This window comes from Petaurus breviceps, unplaced genomic scaffold (genome assembly GCF_028583685.1).
Source record: "Petaurus breviceps papuanus isolate PSGF00001 unplaced genomic scaffold, PetGlider_PUasm1.0 138, whole genome shotgun sequence".
In the NCBI taxonomy this organism is placed as follows: domain Eukaryota; kingdom Metazoa; phylum Chordata; class Mammalia; order Diprotodontia; family Petauridae; genus Petaurus; species Petaurus breviceps.
Window position 1 is genome coordinate 10,025,367 of NW_027185694.1, and position 21,793 is coordinate 10,047,159.

Genomic DNA, 21,793 nt, shown 5'->3' on the forward strand with positions numbered 1-21,793 from the left:
ATATATATTTGCTGATATGAATAGGGGAAAAACATCAAATTTTAAAATTTATTCCACTCCAAATTATTAACTAAACTCTATTATACATGAACCATTGGTTTTCTGTGATTTAAGGAAATGCATACATTAATACTAGAGTACCAGAATTTTCTTTTTGCCCATTAATAAGGGGAGCAATTAATTTAATTCAACTCAACAAAAATTTTAATAAAAATATGTTATGTGCAAGGTACTGTGCTAGGGCACTGAAGATACAGAAATTAAAAGGGGGCGTGGGTTGGGAAACAGTTCCTATCCCAAATACACTGGTATTTTTAGTTTTCCCTTGGATGCAATAGCTCTTTCCATCCATGGACAAACCATACCTAGGTTTCCACAGGCAAATGATATCCTTGCCTTGTTCTATTCCACTTCATGTGTCTTTGCTGTCCTTCAGTACTAAACATTGTGAGTTGTAGATATCCAAAGGTCATCAGTGACCTCCTAATCATCAATACAATAACCCTTTTTTTCAGTCGCCCTTCTCACCTTTGTTGTTTTTGACACAATTGACCACAACCCTCTTCCCTCAAATACCACATTTCTAAATTTAACTGCTCCTTCCATCTCCTTCACTGATTTCTCAGCTATCTCCTGACAACATATTAATGAGGGGTTCAACCAAAGATCTGTTCTTATCATCATTTCTTTCCCACATTCTCTCCCTTATTAATTCATACATTTGTATACTTTTTTCATAACTGGTCTAAAACCTGATATAAAATCTATGCCACTGAACAGTAACATTGATATTATTTTACCTGCTCCTATTACTTACATTTTTAGGATCTGCGCTGTACAGAGTTAAAGTCATATAGTCAGTTCTAAAATTCAAGTTTAATGTAGTATTAATACGTGGTGCATGTGAATGCATTTCCACCACTGCAGCTGTCACTAAAGTTGTTCCTTAGAGAAATTGGAGGCATTGAAAAACATGAGAATTAAAATAACAAAAAAGCACTTTTAAAAAAAGTTTTAGCTTTGGTAGTAACTTTAGCAGATGAGAACATAAAATAAATATATAATAAAAACTTCATCAATCAAAGATACCAGAGAAAATGGTGAGGGAAAAAGATTTGAATTCAATGGCATTCATTATTACTTAATATTTTTATTATAACATGCAGCAATATGGGAGTCAGTGGGAAAATTCTCTCTCTCCACACATACACACATAAGTATATACATATACACATACACACATATACATATATAAAACATATAATTTGTCATAAATGTACTAGTAGAAGATTCTTTGCTGAATTAATAAAAATAAAATGATATAATAACCAATGCTTTCCCTACTACAAAGGTCCATCTTTTTAATTCATCTAGTAAGACAGTCAAACAACCTGGGTTCAAGTGCTGTCTGATATATGCTATTTTTATTACCCAGAGCAAGTGACCTCAGGTAACTCTCTTCATAAGATGTGTAGCACTTCTATAGTAGAGAAATTCCTCACAGCTCCTTATAGCAATAAAATCACAAATTCATATAAAAATATTATTCTTCCAAGTATTCATGATCTAGGAAGCAAGATAGTCTACAAATCTTTGCTCTCTTTCACTGTTAACTCTTATTTTATTTTATAGCTGAGAAAATGGAGGCATAGAGATATTAAGTGAAAAGTCAGAATTTTAACTTGGGTCCTTTGTCTTTAGGTCAGGTATACTTCCAACTGCACCACCACTTTATTTTATTATTTTTTTTATAAGCAATTGGGGTTAAGTAATTTGCTCAAGGTTACACGGCCAGTTATTTTGTGTGGGTGCTAAGTATCTGAGTCCGGAACTGATCCTGGTCTCCTGACTCCGGGCCCGGCACTCTTACTCACTGCACCCCCTGGCCGCCCCTGCACCACCACTTTAAATAAAAAACAAGGACCAAACACCATTCTGATCAGAAAATCTATGTAACAAATATTTGGGTTTCTTTTTAATAAATTTTGCTTTCCTTCTTTGTTTTGATCTTGAAAAGACAAAGAGAGAATTTTATATCTGATCCTGGAGACAAGAGGGAACCAATTGAGCTTCCTGAGGTGGATGGTAGGCTGATACAGCCAAACTTGTGCTTCAGGAAGATTACCTTGGCAGCTGACTGAAGGGTGGATCGGTGTATGAAAAGATGTGAGACAAGGTGACCAAACTGATGGTTATTACAATAGTCAGGGTATGGGATGATAAAGGCCCATACATGGATAGTGGAAGTGTGTCAGAGGAGAGAAGTGGACAAGGGAATGCACAAGAGAGATGTAATACAAGTAAAATCAGTATGTATTAGCAGCAGATTGAATATGGGAGGTGAGAGTTAGGCGTTAAGGCTGATAACTAGTTCACGACCCTGTGAGACCGGTGGGGGGAAAAGGGGAGGGGCAGAATGGTGGTACACTAATAGGGAAGTTTGGCAGAGAAGAGGGTTTGGGAGGGGAAAAATGAGTACAGTTTTAGATACATTGAGTGTAAGATGCCTAATGGACATCCAGTTTGGGATGGGCAATAAATAGCTAGAAATGTAAAACAAAGTTAGATGAGACTAGATAAATAAGTTTGAGAATCATCAAAGAAGGGAAAAGAAGTAAAAGGTAATAAGAAATAGAGAACTGTGTCACTACTTGACTTTTATTTATAATAAACAAAATGGCAATGTAATATTTATACTAGATAAGCCTCGGCAGATATGCAAGTATTAATAAATTAGTTGTCAATCAAATTTTCTCAAAATTAATACTAAAACCAATAAATATTAAGAACCACATGATTCTGTACTATTTCTTACAGTTAAAAAACATACCTCCAGAAAAACGATGAGTTGTTGGATCACCAGCAACACTAGATTCTTCCATGACTTCAGTTACTGGATTAGTATCTTCAATCCATATATTTTCATATAACATTTTAAATATCATAGTCAAGTCTTCTTGACTTAGAATAAGCTGTTCAAAGTAAGCAAAAAATATAAAATTCTCATTTTGACATATCAATGTTAAAAGTAATATTAAAGCATTGGCATCCAGTTGTCCTCTACACCAGACTTTGAAAATCAATGAATATATACCAACTATACTTTTATGTTTCCAAATAGTCACATGAATTACACTAAATTTTTAATAATAAAAGATATTTCCATAAGGATTTCCTAATCTTTCAAAAATTAAATATATTTGAATATACACTAAAACTAAAAGCTATTTTTAACTGTAATTTTGTACAGTCATTGTCATTTTACTAATTTAAAGCCTGCATTCTCTATGATACTATATTATTTTTAATACAAAAATTTAACATGGAACAGCTTATTATGAATGATTTAACTATGGTTTCTTGGAACATGTGAGGTGCTTTGGGCTGATAAATGATTAATCAATAATTACAACTATAAATATATAAAACAGTGAATTAGAACCTAGTCTATATTAATGAAATTAATCACTGTAGTAATGTTATATTAACAGAACAATCCAGTATTGTAATAAAAGTTGAAATCTGATCTTATGTTACTGAATCAAGCAAAAATGAATCTGGAATGTAAATTCAATGAAAGACTTGGGTTTGTGGTGTAGAAGAAAGAAAATTTAGCTTTCAATACGCAGATGTCTAGGTTCAAATTCCAGCTGACATTTAACAAGTATACATTCTTAAACAACTCTATTAATTACTCTGGGTCTCCATTTCTTCATCTGAACAATGGGGATATACATACCACACCGTGGGCAGTAAAAGCCTTTGAACACCTCTAAATGTTATGCATGGGCAACAAGGTGGCTCAATGGAAAGACATCTTCCTGATTTCAAATATGGCCCCAGAAACTTAGTAGCTGTGTGATCCTGGAAAAGTCACTTAATCCTGTTTGCCTCAGATTCTAATCTGTAAAATGAGCTGGAGAAGGAAATGGCCAACCACTCCACTAAATTGACCAGGAAAACCTCAAATGTAATCATTAAGAGTTGCATATGGAGGCGGCTAGGTGGCACAGTGAGTAAAGCGCCGGCCCTGGAGTAGGGAGCACTGGAGTTCAGTTCCAGCCTGAGAACACCCACACAAAAATACTAGCCGTGTAAGCTTAGGCAAGTTACTTAACCCCAATTGCCCTCCAAAAATGAAAAAGAAAAAGAGTTGCATATGACTGAATAACAACAAAAAAGTTTTGCAAATATTATGTCATTGCTATTATCACACTCATATAAGGAGGTCAGGATCTACGAGTGGTCAACAGAAGATATTGCAAGAGGGATCCAAGGAAATTAATCTTTAAAAATGGGGAATTTAAATGTTTCAGAAAGAAGATGTTACTATTAAAGTAACAGGAAGAAAAGAAAAAGGAGAACCTTCAGAAGGTTAGGCTGCTTGCTAGCATTTTGAACAATGTATAAATGGACTCATTGGAAGATTATTCTATGAACTACTTAAATTGCTGAGTGTCTTACAAAATCGATGGTCCTTTAAAACTACAAGTGAAGCTGGGTCCCTGAGTGTGTTCACTAAATATAGCAACTATGAGTTATGCTCAAATTCACATTTGCTTATATGAAAGTATGTAAGTTAAAGAATAAGGGCATGCATGTGTATGTGTGTGTGGTATGTATGTGTACGTGTGTATGTATGTGCGTGTGTGCATGTGCACAGTTAATGGAGCACAAAGCTTCCTGGATTTATAGGGAATTAATTTAATTTTGTAGGGGCTCTGAAATTTCAGAAAAATCAGAGGGATTGAAATAAATGATCTCTAACATCCCTTTCAGTTCTACAGAGACAGTATACCAGCAACATTTAACTGCATTATCATAGAGATTTTATCAAACTCACAGGGATTTAAATATATTTATATAAGACTTTGAAATTTATAAATATCACCATTTCTTATTTCTAGCTCCCCTTTTCCCCATTCTTCACTTTCTCTCTTCAAACAAATATAAAATCTAATAAAAAGAATATTTTTTTCAGTTTAACCAAAAATATAATTAGTCAAAAATGAAATTAATCATCTGGATATCTTTTTTCTTGAGTGGTGGGGATGGAAAGTGTGACTAGACTTGTCAATAAATTAATATGTTCTGGTGACTTTTAAAAAATTTTATTTTTTCCCAATTACATATAAAAAACAATTTTTAACATTCATTTTTTTTAATTTTGAGTTCCAAGTTCGAGTCTCCCTCTTTCTTTTCCCCCCTTGTTCAGAATGCAAGCAATTTGATATAGATTATTCATGTTCAGCTGGGCAAAACATATTTCCATATTAGTCATGTCATAAAAGAAAACACAAACCAAAAATAAAACAAAAGAAAAAAAAATTTTTTTTAAAGTAAAAAAGCAAGTTGGCTTTGATTTGCACTCAGATTCCATCAGTTCTTTCACAGGAGGTGGATAGTACTTTTCATTATAAAGCTGCTGGAATTATCTTGGATCACAGTAGTGCTGAATTCAGCTAAGTCATTCACAGCTGACCATCACACGATATTGCAGTCACTGTGTAGAATGCTGTCCTGGTTCTGGTCACTTCACTTTGCATCAGGTCATGTAAGTCTTTACAAGTTTTTCTGAAAGCATCTTACTCATCATTCCAGCACAATCACATACCACAACTTGTTGAGGGCATATGCATCCCTTCAATTTCCAATTCTCTGCCACCACAAAAAGAGCCACTATAAATATTTTTGTATGTAGAGCTCTTTCCCTTTGTTATTTTTTTTTAAATCTCTTTGGGATACAGACCTAGTTGTGGTATTGGTGAGTCAAAACATATGCATGTTGTATAGTCCTTTGGGCATAGGTCCAAATTCTTCTCCAGAATGGTGGAATTACTTACAACTCTATCAATAGTGCTTATCTTATTGGCCAAGCTGAAAGATGTAAGGTGGTATCTCAAGGTTATTTTAATCTGCATTTCTCAAATAAAGAGTGACAACACATTTCTTCAATATGATTATAGATACTTTTGATTTCTTCTTCTGAAAACTGCCTTTGATCATTTAGCAATGGGGGAATGACTTGTATTCTTATGAATTTGACTCATTTCTTTATATATATGAGGAATGAGGTCTTTAACAGAGAATCTTCCTGTAAAATATTTTTCTACAATTCAAATTATTGTTTATTTCCCTCCATCCTATTTTCCCTGTCTATCCTTCTCTCATTCTCCTTTCACCTTATCTCTCTGCAAAAGAGGTACAAGAATTCAATAACAAAAATAACTACTTAAAGAGCAGAAATAGACAAATAGGAAAACAAGTACAAAAGTTTAGCAAAGGAAACAATTCCTTAAAAATTAGAATTGGGCAAGTGGAAATGAATGACTGGCAGACATCTTCCAGCACATTTGAATGCAAGGCCTAGGTGAGCAGGTGTTACCCAGGGGCCAGACTCCCCACCCCCCACCACGGCAGCTCCAGTGTTGCTGACCACAGTTCAGCACCAGGTAAGCTGTCAGACTCCTACAGCCTCCAATTGCCTGCATCTGAGGCCCAAGCACACAAAGCCTGGACCTGGGGTCCTGGTACAAGAAGCTTGGGTCAGTGCCCCATGTGCTTCAGCAAGAGAGGTCAACTTTAAAAGCCAGGAAAATAGGCAAGCACCATGATCAAAAAACAGAAACAGACAATGACTAATATAATGAAAAGGGCAGTTCTACCAAGTTAATATATTTATTCAGTGTCATACCAAACAAATAACCAAAGAATTATTACACAGAACTAGAAAAAAAAATAGCAAGACTCATCTAGAAGAACAAAAGGTCAAACAAGGGAAGGGAATCAATGAAAAATGTGATAGAAGGCAATGTAGCAATACCAGATTTCAATCTATGTTACAGAGTGGTAATCATCAAAAAAATCTGGTACTGGCTAAGAAATAAAGATTGGGTGCACAATCCACAGGAGTAAATGTCCACAGCAATCAAGATTTGGTAAACCTGAAGATCCAAGGTCTGGGGAGTAAGAACTCATCATTTGACAAAAATTTCTGAGAAAAATGAAAAGCAGTTACAAGGCATAGACCAACATCTGATCCCATTTACCAAGATGAGGTCAAAATGGGTAATGGGTTTAAATATAAAGGATGCTATCATAATCCAATTAGGGGAGCATGGAAAAATTTACCTGTCAGATCTATGGATAAGGGAAGAGTTTGTGACCAAACAAGAGATAGAGAGGATCATGGGAAGCCAAATGGACAATTTTGATTAATGAGCTGTTTTACACATAGTCGATTCAACTATGAAAAGAAGCTATTAAGTGAGAAAAATATTTGCATCAAAGATCTCTGGAAAGGGTCTGACAGTCAAGTTACAACAGGAATTAACAAAAAACCAGTAAACATCCCCAACAGATATGCAACCAAAAGATATGAACTAACAGTAGTTAAAAAAATATATAAATTATTAACACATGAAATATTGCTCCAAATCAGTTGTGGACAAGAAAAATTCAAATCAAAACTACCCCAAAGTCTCACCTAAAACACAACCACTAAACTGGCAAAGATGACACATAACTAAAATAATAACAGTGGAATATCTCTGAGAAAAAAATATTCTCTATTATACCTTTAGTAGAGCCAGGCATTGACTAGTATAATCATTTTCAAAAAGCAATTTTAAATTATAATATAAAATGGAATTTTTACCCAGAGATTCTACTGCTAAGAGAGGTCAAAGACAGAAAGAAAAATCCCATATATACCAAATTATTCATGGTTATATTTTTTGAGGTAGCAAATGGCTTGAAACAAAGTAAATTTCCAAAGACTAGGCAATGGTTAAACAAGTTGAAATACATGGGATCAAAAAATTGTAAGGCAGACATCATTTTAGTCTTATAACTAATATTTTATTTAAAATGCTTTCCATTAATGTTTAATTTGGCTATTTCTCTATAGGTTTTTCCTGTTTGGGCCCTCCAGTTTATATATCAAGACTATATTTGTGTCATAAAATGTATTTGATTAGGCACTCTTCTTTTGTTACTTTTTTTTACATTCTTTTAAAATTTTTATTTTGAATTCCAAATTTTCTCCCTCCCCATAATCCCTCCCCTACTTCTTAAGAAGGAAAGCAATATAATATCACTATACATGTTAAGTCAAGAAATACATTTCTATATTAGCTATGTTGCCAGGGGAAAAAAGCAAGAAAAATAAAATGAAAAACAATATGCTTCAATCTATATTCAAAGTTCACCAGTTCTCTCTCTGGAGGTGGATAGGATTTTGTAACATGAGTCCTTTGGAATTATCTTGGATGACTGTACTGATCATATGTTATGATACATTTTATAGCCCTTTGGGAGTAGTCCTTCAGAATTATTGGATCAATTCACTACTCCACCACTGAATTAGATTCCCTATTTTCCTTCCTATATCTGTCATTTTCCTTTTCAGTCATGTTATTCAATCTGATAGTTGTGAGGTGATACATCAGAGTTACTTTAATTTGCATTTCTCTAATCAATAGTGATTTAGAACTTTTTTTATATGACTATTGATAGCTTTGATTTCTTCTTCTGAAAACTGCCGGTTCCTATCCTTTTATCACTTAGCAACCAGGAAATGGCTCTTATTTTTGTAAATTTGATTCCATTCTCAAAATATTTGAGAAACAAGGCCTTTATTAGAAAATTAGCTCTTAAATTTCCCCTAGTTTCTTGCTTTCCTTATTTAGGCCACATTAGTATTATTTGTGCAAAAACTTTTTATTTCATGTAATCAAAATTATTCATTTTACTTCCCAAGATGCTCTTTATCTCATTTGATCATGAACTTTTCCCTTATCCACAGATCTGGTAAATTTTCCCACGTCCCCCTAATTTGCTGATGCTTTCATCCTTTATGTCTAAATCATATACCTATTTTGACCTTATCTTGCTATGTGGTATGAGATGTTGGTCTATGCCTAGTTTTTGCCAAACTGCTTTCTAATTTTCCCACCAAATTTTTTTTTTCTCAAATGGTGGGCTTTTGATCCACAGCTTGGTTCTTTGGGTTTATCAAATACTAGAGATTAATATGGTCACTGCCTACTGTATATTTATGTACACTAATTTATGCCTCTGATCAATTACTCTATTTTTTAATCAGTACGAGATTGTTTTGATGATTACAACTTTGTAACATACTTTGAAATCTGGTACCATTAGGCCACCTTCCTTCACATTTTTTCCCCATTAATAACTTTGATATTATTGACCTTTTGTTCCAGATGAATTTTATTATTTTTTCTAGTTCTATCTTTTGTTATTTTGGTAAACAATTTAATGGAATTACTATAAAGAGCAAATTGAAATTGTTCTTTAAATATTTAAGAGAAATTGCTTGTAAATCTATCTGGTACTATGTTGTTTTTGTTTTGTTTTCCTTAAGAGTTTATTTAAGATAGAGACCAATAAGGGATCTAAGAAAACACCTAATCTCACCCCTTCATTTTATATACGAGGAAACTGGGACCCAGGGAGGTTACATGTAATTAATATTAGTGAACTGCAAGAAATAAGGAAGAAAAAAATTCAGAGGCATGGGGAGACTCACAAGAACAGTTGTGGAGTTAAGTGAAAGAAACTGGGAAAAAATATTCACAATGACTGCAACAATGTAAATGGAAAGAACTATGACCCAAAGTTGAATATCAAGTATAAAGCCCATGTGGAATTCCCTGTCTAACTAGCTTGCCCTAGAAAAGATATGAGAAAAAGCTCTTTTCTCCCTTCTTTGCACCAACAAGAAACTACAAGTGTAGGATGTTGCATAATATTAAACTCAGATAATATGTTGGCTAGTTTTACGGAACAGCTTTTTCCCTCTATTTTTGGTTCGTTGTTGCAAAGGATGGCTCAGTGAATAATGGAGGAAAGCATTTATTCAAAAATCAAGGTGATATGACAATAAAAGACATCAATAAAATTTTACAGATGCAGAAAATGTTACTCTCTCCTGCAATGATTTTTTTTAATTTCAACCCTAACAGCTGAAATTATTTTCTTGAAACCAATTAAATTAGAGCACAGAATAAAGAGCACTGATTCTGGAGTCAAAGAACCTGAGTACAAATCTTACCCCTGAAACTTAAATACATGAACCTTAGTAAAGTAATTAACCCTCCATAGGCCTCAGTTTTCTCATCTGTAAAATGACAGGAATGGAATAGATAGCTTCTTAAGTTTCTTCTGGTCTAATCCTATGAAATTGTTGTTTAGATTAAATTATTTAGAAGTTTAGAGTAACCAAATGCTAAATTTTTTTTATTTAAATGAAAAAATCTAAGATCCAGCAATGTATATTGAAAAGATCATGGGACCTGGACCCAGAAGACTTATGCTTAAAGCCTTACTCAGCTACTTAACCTTTTGGGCATTTTACTTTCCTTGTTTAGAAATGGAAACAAGAATATCTACCTAGGGGTGTCTAGATGGCACAGTGAATAGAGCACCAGCCCTTAAGTCAGGAAGACCTGAGTTCAAATTCGGGCCACAGTCACTTAACACTTACTAGCCGTGTGACTTTGGGCAAGTCACTTTACCCCCAATTGTCCTGCCCTCTCACCTCCAAAAAGAAAAAAAAAAAGAATATCTACCTAACATACCTTATTAGACTGACATGAGGATCAAAAGGAAATAAAATTCATGAAAGTGCTCTGTGAACCCAAAAGTGTAATTCTATAGCTATATGCAAGTATTTACAAATGTGAAGCAGTATTACCAAAATGGTATGCTCATATGAAAATAGCAACAATTACAGAAATAATAAAATAGATAATAATGTCATCTGATCATTTGTCACCCAGGAATATAAGGGAGGTACTTTATTAAGATTTGATTTCCTTACCAATAAAATGGGAATAACAACATTTGTGCTATCTATATCATAAGGTAAGGCAACTACTTTGTAAATATTAAAAAAGTGAAATGTGAGCAATTATTATTGATCTATTACCATATTGTCTTCCTTGTTGTGGCTCAGTTGCTGTTTAGTTCCCTGAATTCCAAAAGCTATCGGAGGTAAAATTTAAGTTTAGGAATTATATTTGGAAAACTACTAACAGCAAGATACAAAAAAAGAGCCCTTAAACGATTCCAGTAGTGGAAACATTATAAATCTTTAAATCACACAAACACAGCAAACAAAGAAATTTAAATACTTGGCTAAGCAGAGCTGTCAAATATCACATCTATATTCTCTCCTCCACTTACAATACTGATGCTTGTCAAGATCTCAAGAACACGGTAGGCCGTCACCCTAACAGCAAGGATATGAAGACAAAAGTGAAACAGTTCTTCCCCTCTGAGTTTACAATCAAGCCAGAGAGGCCAAGAAATTAAAAAAAATAAACATGTAAGGGATAACAATATATAACACTGATACAAGATAATTTGGAAGGGGGGTACTACCAGGTAGGAGGATCAAGAACAGTTTAATGTAATGCTTGAGATGAACTATGAAGGAAACTGTAGTCTTAAGAGGTAAGAGTTGGTGAAGGACTACTTTCTGAGTGGAAAGACATGAAGATAAGACAGTGACATGTTGTGAGGAACATGCCCATTAATGATTGCACTCACTGTTGGCAGAGATGATCTAGATATTCTGGAAAGCAATTTGAATCTATGCCCCCAAATCTGCCATACTATGCTTAATCTCTGACTCAGCAAAACCATTACTAGGTATATAACCCAAAGATGTTAAAGAACAAAGAAAAGATTTCATTAAAATAGCTCTTTTGGGGGGGACAAAACTGGAAACTAAAAGGGTGACCATCAACTGGGAAATAGCTGAACACTGCAAAGACAACCAATTTAAAAAAAAAAAAGAACTCTGATCAATGCAATCATCGATCACAATTTCACAGGGTTCAAGATGAAACATGCTAACTATCTCCTAATAGCAAGTTGAAAGGTTAAGGGTGCAGATTGTGACATATATTTTTTAAACAGTGACAAGGTAGGAATTCGTATTGCTGAACAATGCATAGTTGTTACAGGTTCTTTTTTCCTTTATCTCTGTTAACTGTAATGACTTAGCTGTTTAAAACAACACTAAACCAGGAAACAATGTCTCTTTATATACACTTACCAACCATCAATTTATAAAAGAAAAGTATTCTCTACCTGTCAGCATTTTTAAAAATCTGTTATATGAACAGGATTTTTCAAATTATGAATGTAGGCTAAAGAGAAGAAATGTGGGAAGGGATAAAGAACAAATTGCTCTCTGATCAGTCAAGTATTTAAATTTCTTTGTTTGCTGTGTTTATGTGACTTAAAGATGTACACTGTTTCCACTACTGGAATCATTTAAGGGCTCTTTTTTCGGTATGCATATCTTGAAATAATTTTATTTTATTTCTTAATGCATTTTCTTATATGACCTGGTCAATTAAATCAAATTTCCTCAGCTATCACAAGACAGTCCAACTAAATGATCTCCAAGGTTCCTTCCAACAACAAATACCATTATGACTCAGCCCTTAGGAATGAAGGTCTCTAGATTTTATACATTTGAATGGGTACCCAGATCAAAAAAAAATTGCCTAGTGCTCCAAACTTTTAGTAATGAGCTTTTTCCACACTTACCTAGACTCCCTATTGCCTCTCAGTAAAAATACAAACTCTGAGGCAGCTAGTTGGCACAGTGAATAGAGCACTGGCCCTAGAGTCAGGAGGACCTGAGTTCAAATCTGGTCTCAGACACATAATACTAACTGTGTGACCTTGGGCAAGTCACTTATCCCCAACTGCCATGCCTTCCCCCTCCAAAAAAAAAAAATACAAATTCTCCTAATTTAGCATTTCTAAAGCTTTTCAAAATCTGATTACAACCTATTTTTCCAGACATATTTCACTCTACTCCCTCTCAAACATCCTATGTTTAAATCAACTAACTTATATGTTGTTCCTGGTATAAAATTTTTCTCATGCCCCTTGAATCTTTGTACAGACTGACTCCCATGGGTGGAATAATCTCTCTCCTCATCTCCACATTCTGTAATCTTCATATACCTTCAAGCATCTTAATGGCTGCCTCCTATATATGATGCCTTTCTTCCTCCCTTCCCCTCACTCCCATAGAAACATGTCCTCAAGGGGACGGCTAGGTGGCCCAGTGACTAGAGCTTTGGAGTTAGGAAAGCATGACTTCAAATCTGGCCTCAGACACTGGCTGTGTGACCCTGGACAAGTCACTCAACCCAGTTTGCTTCAGTTTTCTCATCTGTAAAATAAGCTGGAGAAGGAAATGGCAAACCACTCCAATATCTTTGCCAAGAAAACCTCAAATAGGTCCATGAAATGTCAGACACAACTTAACAGCAATAATACAACAAGCTGAATAGATGTTTGCTGTTTTCTCAAGTGGAACATCAGGTCCGTGAAGACAGAATGTCTCCTTGTTGTCTCCAAAACCCCACTGCCTAGATAAAGACTTATACTGTAAGGGTAACAGATGCTTACTGAATTGAATACAGATTTAGAAATGGCTTCTCTCTATGTGTAGAATTCTCCGAAATCTAATCAGGATGCTTAAATCAAAATCTTCAGAAGTACTCTATTAATTTCTACTAGGTATGGCGTTCCTCTTCTCAATAGCTAAGAAGTCCCAACCTACAGCTCACCAAACCCTATGATTCAGAAACAAAGTTTAGGAAATACCTTCATCCTGCAAGCTCTGAGTTTTCTCATTCATATTCAGTCCTACTCTCTTTCCTCATGGCCTAAGTCACCTATACTTGGCCTCTTTCTCTTGCCTTCTCTGGAATGGACATTCTATCGCTAGTTTTTTTTTTAAGTCTTCCTCTTACATTGCTTCTACCTCCTGACAATAACTACACCATAGCTTTCCCCTAAAGACACTACATTCTTCAACCTCACCAAATCTGACTATACCTTCTCACAGAGGCCACAGAACACAGAACTTCATTGTTCCCTTTACCACTTCCAGAATCTACTTCCATTCACCTCACTCAACAACTCCTACTCTGAAGTTCATGTCATTAAATTCCTGAGCCTTGTTGCCATTTTTCCACTTTCCTCCTTGACTACAGTACATGGCTCACAATCTTTTTCTCCTACACAATGCATGCCATAATTTCTGGTGACAAATATTCACATCAATAATTCCTCTAATAATAATCAAACTCCTTTTTGTGGGGAGCCAAAGATGCCTGGTTCAAAACTCAGATATTAAATCCGAGTAGTGGACTTTAAAACAAGAATCTCTTTGAGATGCGACTTTTCGTCAAGTTAGCTCCTGAGTTCTTTGTCATGGGTTACATTTACAAGGATGTTACTTGAGTTCTGAGATCAATAGGCTATACCCCAAGATTTTAGTTACTGAGAGCCAAAATATTTGATTCAGCACTCAGGTATCTTTGGGTGGTCAGCTCTAAAGGTGATGTCTTTTGAGGTTTGCAGCTTTGGCTTTGAAGTTTGCTCTCAATTGTATCCGTTTATGACTGAGGCTGCATTAGCAGGTACCTGAGGCCTAGATCAAAGGTCTTACCCTAAGACTTCAGTCTCCTAGATAACAAATCCTTATCAAATTATCTATTCTGTGCTACTTCCAGGATATGACAGACTAAGATAATGATAAGAATACTAGTTCCCTTCCTTTGTCTCTTTTGCTCATCATTCTTCCTCGAACTACCCACATGGCCTGGTCATTTCTTATTCACATCTCTGAATCATGCTAAGTGCATAGGAATGATTACCTTAAAATCACTTGAAAGTGGTCCATCTCTAAGATTCATAACTCACAAGTTCCACTTTCTAATCATTATGTACTATCTTTATACCTTTCACTCACTATCATTGATCCTCAACATCGTTATGATGTTATCCCTTCATTACTTCCTTTTCTACTAATCTGTCACCCATGTTCTGGATTCACTTCCTTCCATTTTATATCTTCAAGTTCAACAAAACATATCATAGTATGAGGCAATATAGCATAAGAGATAAATTACTAGACTTGGAGTCAATAAGAATAAGGTTCAAATATCAAATCTGACACTTGCTCAAGATATGAACAAAGACTCATCACTTAACATAATGGAGTTTCAATCTTCTCATATGTAAAACAGGATTAGTAATACATAGTAATTACTCTACAAGGCTGCTGTGAGGGAAAGTATTACACACCTAATCAAATACTTTGCAAAAATCTCGATCAATCTAGGTATCCAGAGCACAGCCTGGATGTAACAGTCTAGTACTCCTACTAAGAAAGGAAATAATGGTTCATCTGGAAAGAACTGCCTGTAATAAAAACTTTCTTATTTTTATCTTCACCCACTCCATTTTCCTAAATGTTCGAAAATAATGCCTTTAATAATGTTGGATGGTTTTGTCACTGATATAGTTTGCAGAAAAACATATTTAAAACATATTTGTTAAATTTATTTTATAAAGTAATGTATGTGTGTATACATAAATACACAGTAGATTTTCAATCACATCACTGGGGAAAAAAATCAGTTATATATGTATGCCTATAGACACATATAAAATTTTTACATGTAAAAACTTGTAATATGGGGTGGCTAGGTGGTACAGGTGCGGTGAATAGGCCCTGGAATCTGGAGGACCCGAGTTCAAATACGGCCTCAGACACTTAACACTTACTCGACGTGTGACCTTGGGCAAGTCACTTAACCCTAATTGCCCTGCATTCCCCCCTCCAAAAAGCAAAATAAAAACCCTGTCATATATATAAATATACATATAATCAATAAAAGGTTAAGATGTTAAGAAAATCATTAAGAAATACTAGGTTTATTCTTTTCTTAATAATATGGAAGGAAAGCAATACGAAGAAAACATTTACCTCCATCGGTTTAAGCTGAGCATCAAGGTTTATAGCAGGAATTTCTTGGTACCATTCCCAGGATAAATTTCGCTGAACATTAACTTCAAGATTTAATGGTTGCATTATATCTAGTACTTCAGGAAATTGGCCTTCAACAAACTGAGACCTATGATTAAAAAAAGACTGTTCTTAGCTGCTTAATGAGCAATGAAATAATTCTTAAAAGGTAATAACAGGATAAAGATCAATTTAAATGTCTATTTTCACATACATACAACAGATATATGTGTATGTGTGTGTATATATATATAGAAAGAAAGTATTTTATATTTGTGTCTGGAAAAACAAAATATTGTGAGATGTATGTAAATATATAATGAATGTATATATACATATATAACTTGTAAAGTATATAACTGAATTACTGAATGTTTTAAAATAGTTTGAGAATGCTTTAAAGAGAGGTTATACTTGACTACTCTTTTTTTTTGACAGGGGGAAGGCTGGGCAATTGGGGGTAAGAGACTTGACCAAGATCACACAGCTAGTAACTGTTACGTGTCTGAGGCTGGATTTGAGCTTAGGTACTCCTGACTCCAGGGCCGGTGCTCTATTCACTGTGCCACCTAGCTGCCCCTCAACTACTCTTAAAAATGGATACAAAAGAGAAAATAGAATGGATAAGGACTGTAATTCATTCATAGCAATTCAGGTAACAAGTAGCACAAATAATTTATTTCAATTTCATTTTTCTTGTTTAAATTGAGGCAGCTAGGTTGTATAGTGGATAGAGGACTGGTCCTGGGGTGTAGAAGACTGCAGTTCAAATCCAGCCCTAGACATTTACTAGCTACCTAACTTTGTCCAAGTCACTTAAGCCAGTTATCCACAGTTTCTTCACTTGTCAAATGAGATGGAGAAGAAAATGGCAAACCACTTCGCCAAGAAAACCCCCAAAACGAGGTCACCAAGAGTCAAACACAACTGAAATGCCTGAACAACAACCACCCCTGACGTACAGCTACTAAAACCATATAACAGCTCTTTATTACAAAGATTTAGATTATGGATTAAATCCCTTGAAATTTCACTAATATGTGCACTAAAAGCTTTATTTAACAGCCTATGATATGTATAGATGACCTGTCTCACAATACAGGTGAAATCAATATTACAAATTGTGAAATGTGAACTGTTAGCTCTACTATCCACCTATTTTGTGCCTGCTTTCCTCTTCTATGGGAATATCTTCCTTCATGCTGGCAACAAAGAGCTTTTATGCTTCCTCTTCCTTGTCAAAGCCTGCTCTGACACTTTATCGCTATCAAGTAAAAAATGTTACTATCACTTTAAATATTATCACCCCAAAGTATACTGGGTAATTAATAGACATCAAAGTCTTAGGGATAAAGTTCTGATGCTATAAATTTCCAGTAGCACATATATGATGAAAAAAAAAACTGATGGTGGTTGGAATTTTGGGATGCCACATCGGGCCACCCCACGTACAACAAATGATCATTTTTCTCAATAATCATTGTAATGGCAAGCAAAGTGGTACCTTGCTCCTTGTTTCAGTTACTGTAATGGCAACCCAAGAAGTATTTAGCTATTCAAGTGCCTTTGAGCCAATGCCTGTGATTATACCAAATCTTTTTTGTAAACAGCATACACTGTATTGCCCTTAAAAGACCTAAGAGAGTTTCGAGATGTCCCCTGCCCTTAATAGGCCTGATGTCATCAAAAGGCGAGAGGAACTTGTGAAAGAGCTGAACAAGAAGGAGGCGACAGGAAGGATGGAAGCGGAAGGAGCAGTGCAGATAAAAGCTTGAGCGCGAGCTGGGCCCGAGATGACCTGAGAAGGAGAATGCTTGTGATTTAGGCACTCTGTGCCACTCTGTTGGTCTGTCAGACAAAAGCCGTCTGTTGATTTTGGACAGAAATTCTGAAAGAGGACTCTAACGCTGATTTGTGTTTGATTTCTCAGACAGAAGCTGTGTCTGGTGGTGTTATTCTGTCAGAGAGAAAGTGAACTGAGATGATAATGTGTGTGAATATTGTTTTAACTCTTCTAAGCTTAATATGTGTAAATATTGTGGTAGATCTGTTAAAGCTTTGTCTTCCCAGAAACAGAAACTTCAAAGGGCTTGGAGTGGACTAGTGTAATGAGAACGGGAATCTGAAGATCTTCCCTGCCCCTTAATAGACCTAGGGGACAGTTTGAAGACCTCCCCTGGTTTAAAAGTAAACTCTACCCCCTGATAGGCTGAATGTAATCACATGGAGACTGTGATGGAGAGAATTTGCCCAAGGGAAGAGCAGAGTCTACAAGAAGTTTCCCTGCTGTGAAGATAAACTCTGCCCCCTAATAGGTTGAATGTAGTCACATGGAGCCTGTGGTGGGAAGAGTTTGCTGAAGGGAAGCAGAGCCCACAGGAAGCTTGTCAGAGCTAGCAAGACAGTGGGAGAGAAAGAGGATGCTCAGGCAAGGAGATAGAGAGGTTTCTGAGTAAATACTGATCTTGTATTGGTTTGGGGGAAGGCTGAAGGATGCTGTGGTTCTCAGTGTTATTATGGCTCTTTGGTACTATGATGGAATCGGATTACTAGTTTTGGAATTCAGTTTTTTGGTGTCTAAATAAATGTTTCAGTTCTGTCCTCTACCTGGAGAATCTGGTATATTTTGTGATCCAACATCATGCAATATTTATAGTCACGGTCTTTATTGGGATCATGGGCACTGTAAATATTGCACTGGCACTACAACTAGTCACTGTGAGATTCAACATGGAACAGCAGCAGAGAGCTGCCTACCTGTGAATTCAGGCAAGAGCTGAGAGTGTGGAAGAGGTGTCATGGAGTTTGGAAGCCTGCATCAAGTTAAGAGGAAAAGGACCTTCACTTGGGTACTTGGTGCTGACTGATGAGATTATGACTCACTATGACCTAGGGGTGGATGGCCTATGGACTTTCCACTACCCCTTAAGAGGGTACTTAGTAGTACTGATGATATTGTAACTCACCTGTAACCTGGGAGTGGATGGCCTTTGTACTTTCCACAGTCCCTTAAGAATGACTGGCTTAAGGATGATTAGGTTAAGGATTGGAAGTCAGCCTCCACTTCAGGAGATTTCACTTGGGCACTTTATACTGATGAATGAGACTGTGACTTGCTGAATGATATGTTTTGTTTAAGACCTTAATAATAAGTTGTTATGTTATACTGTTGTGAATGCTGAGCTTTAGCTTCTTGAATGTTTTGCTTTACTTTATTTCTAAATTAAATAGATAGTTTACTATACTATGTGATTAGATTCTCTATGGAGAACCAGCTCTGTTCAAACTATTGTACTACATTCATGTTCTCACATGCTTAGAAAATCCATTGATCCATTAATTATACATGGCTATACATGTGCCTATTTTGCTTACAGCAATAACTCACATTTGCATAGCATATTTAGGCTTACAAGGAATTTTCCTCCCCACAACCCTGTTAAGTAGTTTAAATGCTATTCTCATTTTAAAGATTAGGGAGTTGAAGATTGGAAAGGGGGTAATTACTTACCTGGGGTCCCAAAGTTAACATTTCTCAGTCAGAATTTAACCTAAGGTCTCTTCTCACTCTAAAGCTCCAAAGGTTTTAGATGCTGGCTTCCTTGCTCAACATACTTCATCTCTGCTGCAGACATTTTCACTATTACCCACCTTCCAGAACTCTCTCTTCATCTCCATTCACTGGCTTCCTTCAAGTCTCAGATAAAGCTCCACTTTTTATACAATTGTATACAATTATACAATGTATACTTTTATATATTTTGCATGCTGTCTCCCTCATGAGGCTATGAATGCTTTGAGAACAACAAGTGGGAATGGGGGGCAGGGAGGTTGTAGTTTTTTATGCTGTTTAGGGTCTTTTGCTTTCTTTGTATCCATAGTGCTTACCCTAGCTCATGGAAGGCACAAGTGTTTCCTGACAAATACCATGACTTCTCTTCATGTTATATTAGGGCTTGCTTAAGTTGAATGGAGGAATTTCGAGGAAAAACAGGACTTCCACCTTCCCCAATCCATGTAAAACGGGATTCTGAACAAACTTTGGAGCTACAGAACCTACAAAATGACACAGAGAAGCTAACCTCTTGCTGAGGACAGCCCAGCAGGCCAGCACAGCACTCTAGGAGCTGAGCCCAGCCCTGAGCTAGCCCAAGGATTTAGCCCCAGGGTGGGCCTGACCTGCTGGAGGGACTTCAGATCACTAGCAGCTGTGGTGGTTTCCAGAATTATCAACACATAGATGCTAAGGAAAAAGTGAGAGTTCAGTGCAGTGTGGACTTTGGGATCCAGTAGCTGGAGTGCCTTCGGCCTTTGCTCCCAGGGCGAGAAGCTACTGAGGCCTGCAGCAGCCATGCAGCCACTGCCACGTGGCAGCTTCAGCTCCTGGCCTGCAGAGTGTAGAGGGACCAAGCACCAGTCTGAGGGGTAATCGTTCTGGCTTTAACCTGCCTGGATCTGGACTGCGGTCTAGGGTGGAGGTCCTGGGGTGTGCAACCAGCTTGCCAGAGGGTGTGGAGGCTTCAGAGTCCGCACCCAACTAATACCTCCTGCAGCTGAGTAAACCCCAATATTTGGGACGAAGGTCCCCTGTCTGGTGGCAGAGTCCTACTGTGGAAAAAAAGCCAAGGAGTCAAGTGATTGTGTGGCGACATGAGCAGGCAAAGAAAGCAAAAAAAATAAAAATAAAAAATAGAGCACCCCAACTGTCTTGACACTCCTATTTTGGCGACAAAAAGGATCAAAGCATGGAACAGGAGGAAGACAGTTTAGTCGGAACTCCTGCACCAAAAGCTTCAAAGGAAAATATGAGCTGGTTACAGGCTACAGAGGACCTTAAGAAGCAGGTAAGAGACATGGAGGAAAAATTGGGAAGAGAAATGAGAACAATGCAAGAAAATTATGAAGTGAGAGTCAACAGCCTGACTGAGGAAAATAACACCTTAAAAAAACTGACTAACTCAAATGGCAAAAGAGGCTCAAAAAGGAAATGAGGAGAACAAAGCCTTAAAAAGCCAAATTTGCCAGATGGAAATAGAATCTCAAAAGCTCACTGAGAAAAATCATTCCTTCAGAATTAGACTGGAGCAAATGGAATCTAGTGACTTTATGAGAAATCAAGATGTTGTTAAACAGATCCAAACAAATGAAAGAATAGAAGGCAATGTGAAATATCTCACTGGAAAGACCACTGACCTGGAAAATAGATCCAGGAGAGATCATTTAAAAATTACTGGACTACCTGAAAGCCATGATCAAAGAACCTAGAAATCATCCTCCAAGAAATTCTCAAGGAAAACTGCCCTGACGTTTTAGAACCAGAGGGCAAAATAGAGGTTTAAAGAATCCACCGATCACCTCCTGAAAAAGATCCCAAAAAGAAAACTCCTAGGAATATTATAGCCAGGTTCCAAAATTCCTAGATCAAGGAGAGAATATTACAAGCAGCCAGGAGAAAACAATTTGAATATTGTGGAAACACAATCAGGATAACCCAGGATCTGGCAGCTTCTACACTGAGGAATCAAAGGGCTTGGAATATGATATTCCAGAGGGAAAAGGAGCTGGGATTAAAACCAAGAATCACCTACCCAACAAAACTGAGTATCATGTTTCAGAGGAAAATATGGTCATTCAGTGGAATAGAGGACTTTCAAGCACTCTTGATGAAAAAACCAGAGTTGAATAGAAAAATTGACATTCAGATACAAGAAGCAAGAGAAGCCTGAGAAGGTAAACTGGGAAAAGAAATCATAAGGAACTTATCAAAGTTGAACTATTGACATTTCCTACATGGAAAAATGATAATTGTAACTGATGAAACTTTTCTCAATATGAAAACAGTTGAAGGGAATAGAAATACACACACACACACACACACACACACACACACACACACACACACACACACACACACACACA

The 21,793-nt window shown here is 36.3% G+C and overlaps 1 protein-coding gene across 3 annotated transcripts in view; it reads right to left on the minus strand.

The window, feature by feature from the left end:
- The window catches only part of VPS13A (vacuolar protein sorting 13 homolog A), a 308,176-nt gene that overhangs the window by 157,755 nt on the left and 128,628 nt on the right, over nt 1–21,793 (minus strand). For all 3 annotated transcript variants that reach the window (XM_069105632.1, XM_069105621.1, XM_069105624.1), the window contains 3 exons: nt 15,836–15,983; nt 2,831–2,972; nt 818–945 (listed from right to left, as the gene is read on the minus strand). In XM_069105632.1, coding sequence (XP_068961733.1) covers nt 818–945; nt 2,831–2,972; nt 15,836–15,983 — 418 coding nt within the window. The remainder of the gene's footprint in view (nt 1–817; nt 946–2,830; nt 2,973–15,835; nt 15,984–21,793) is intronic.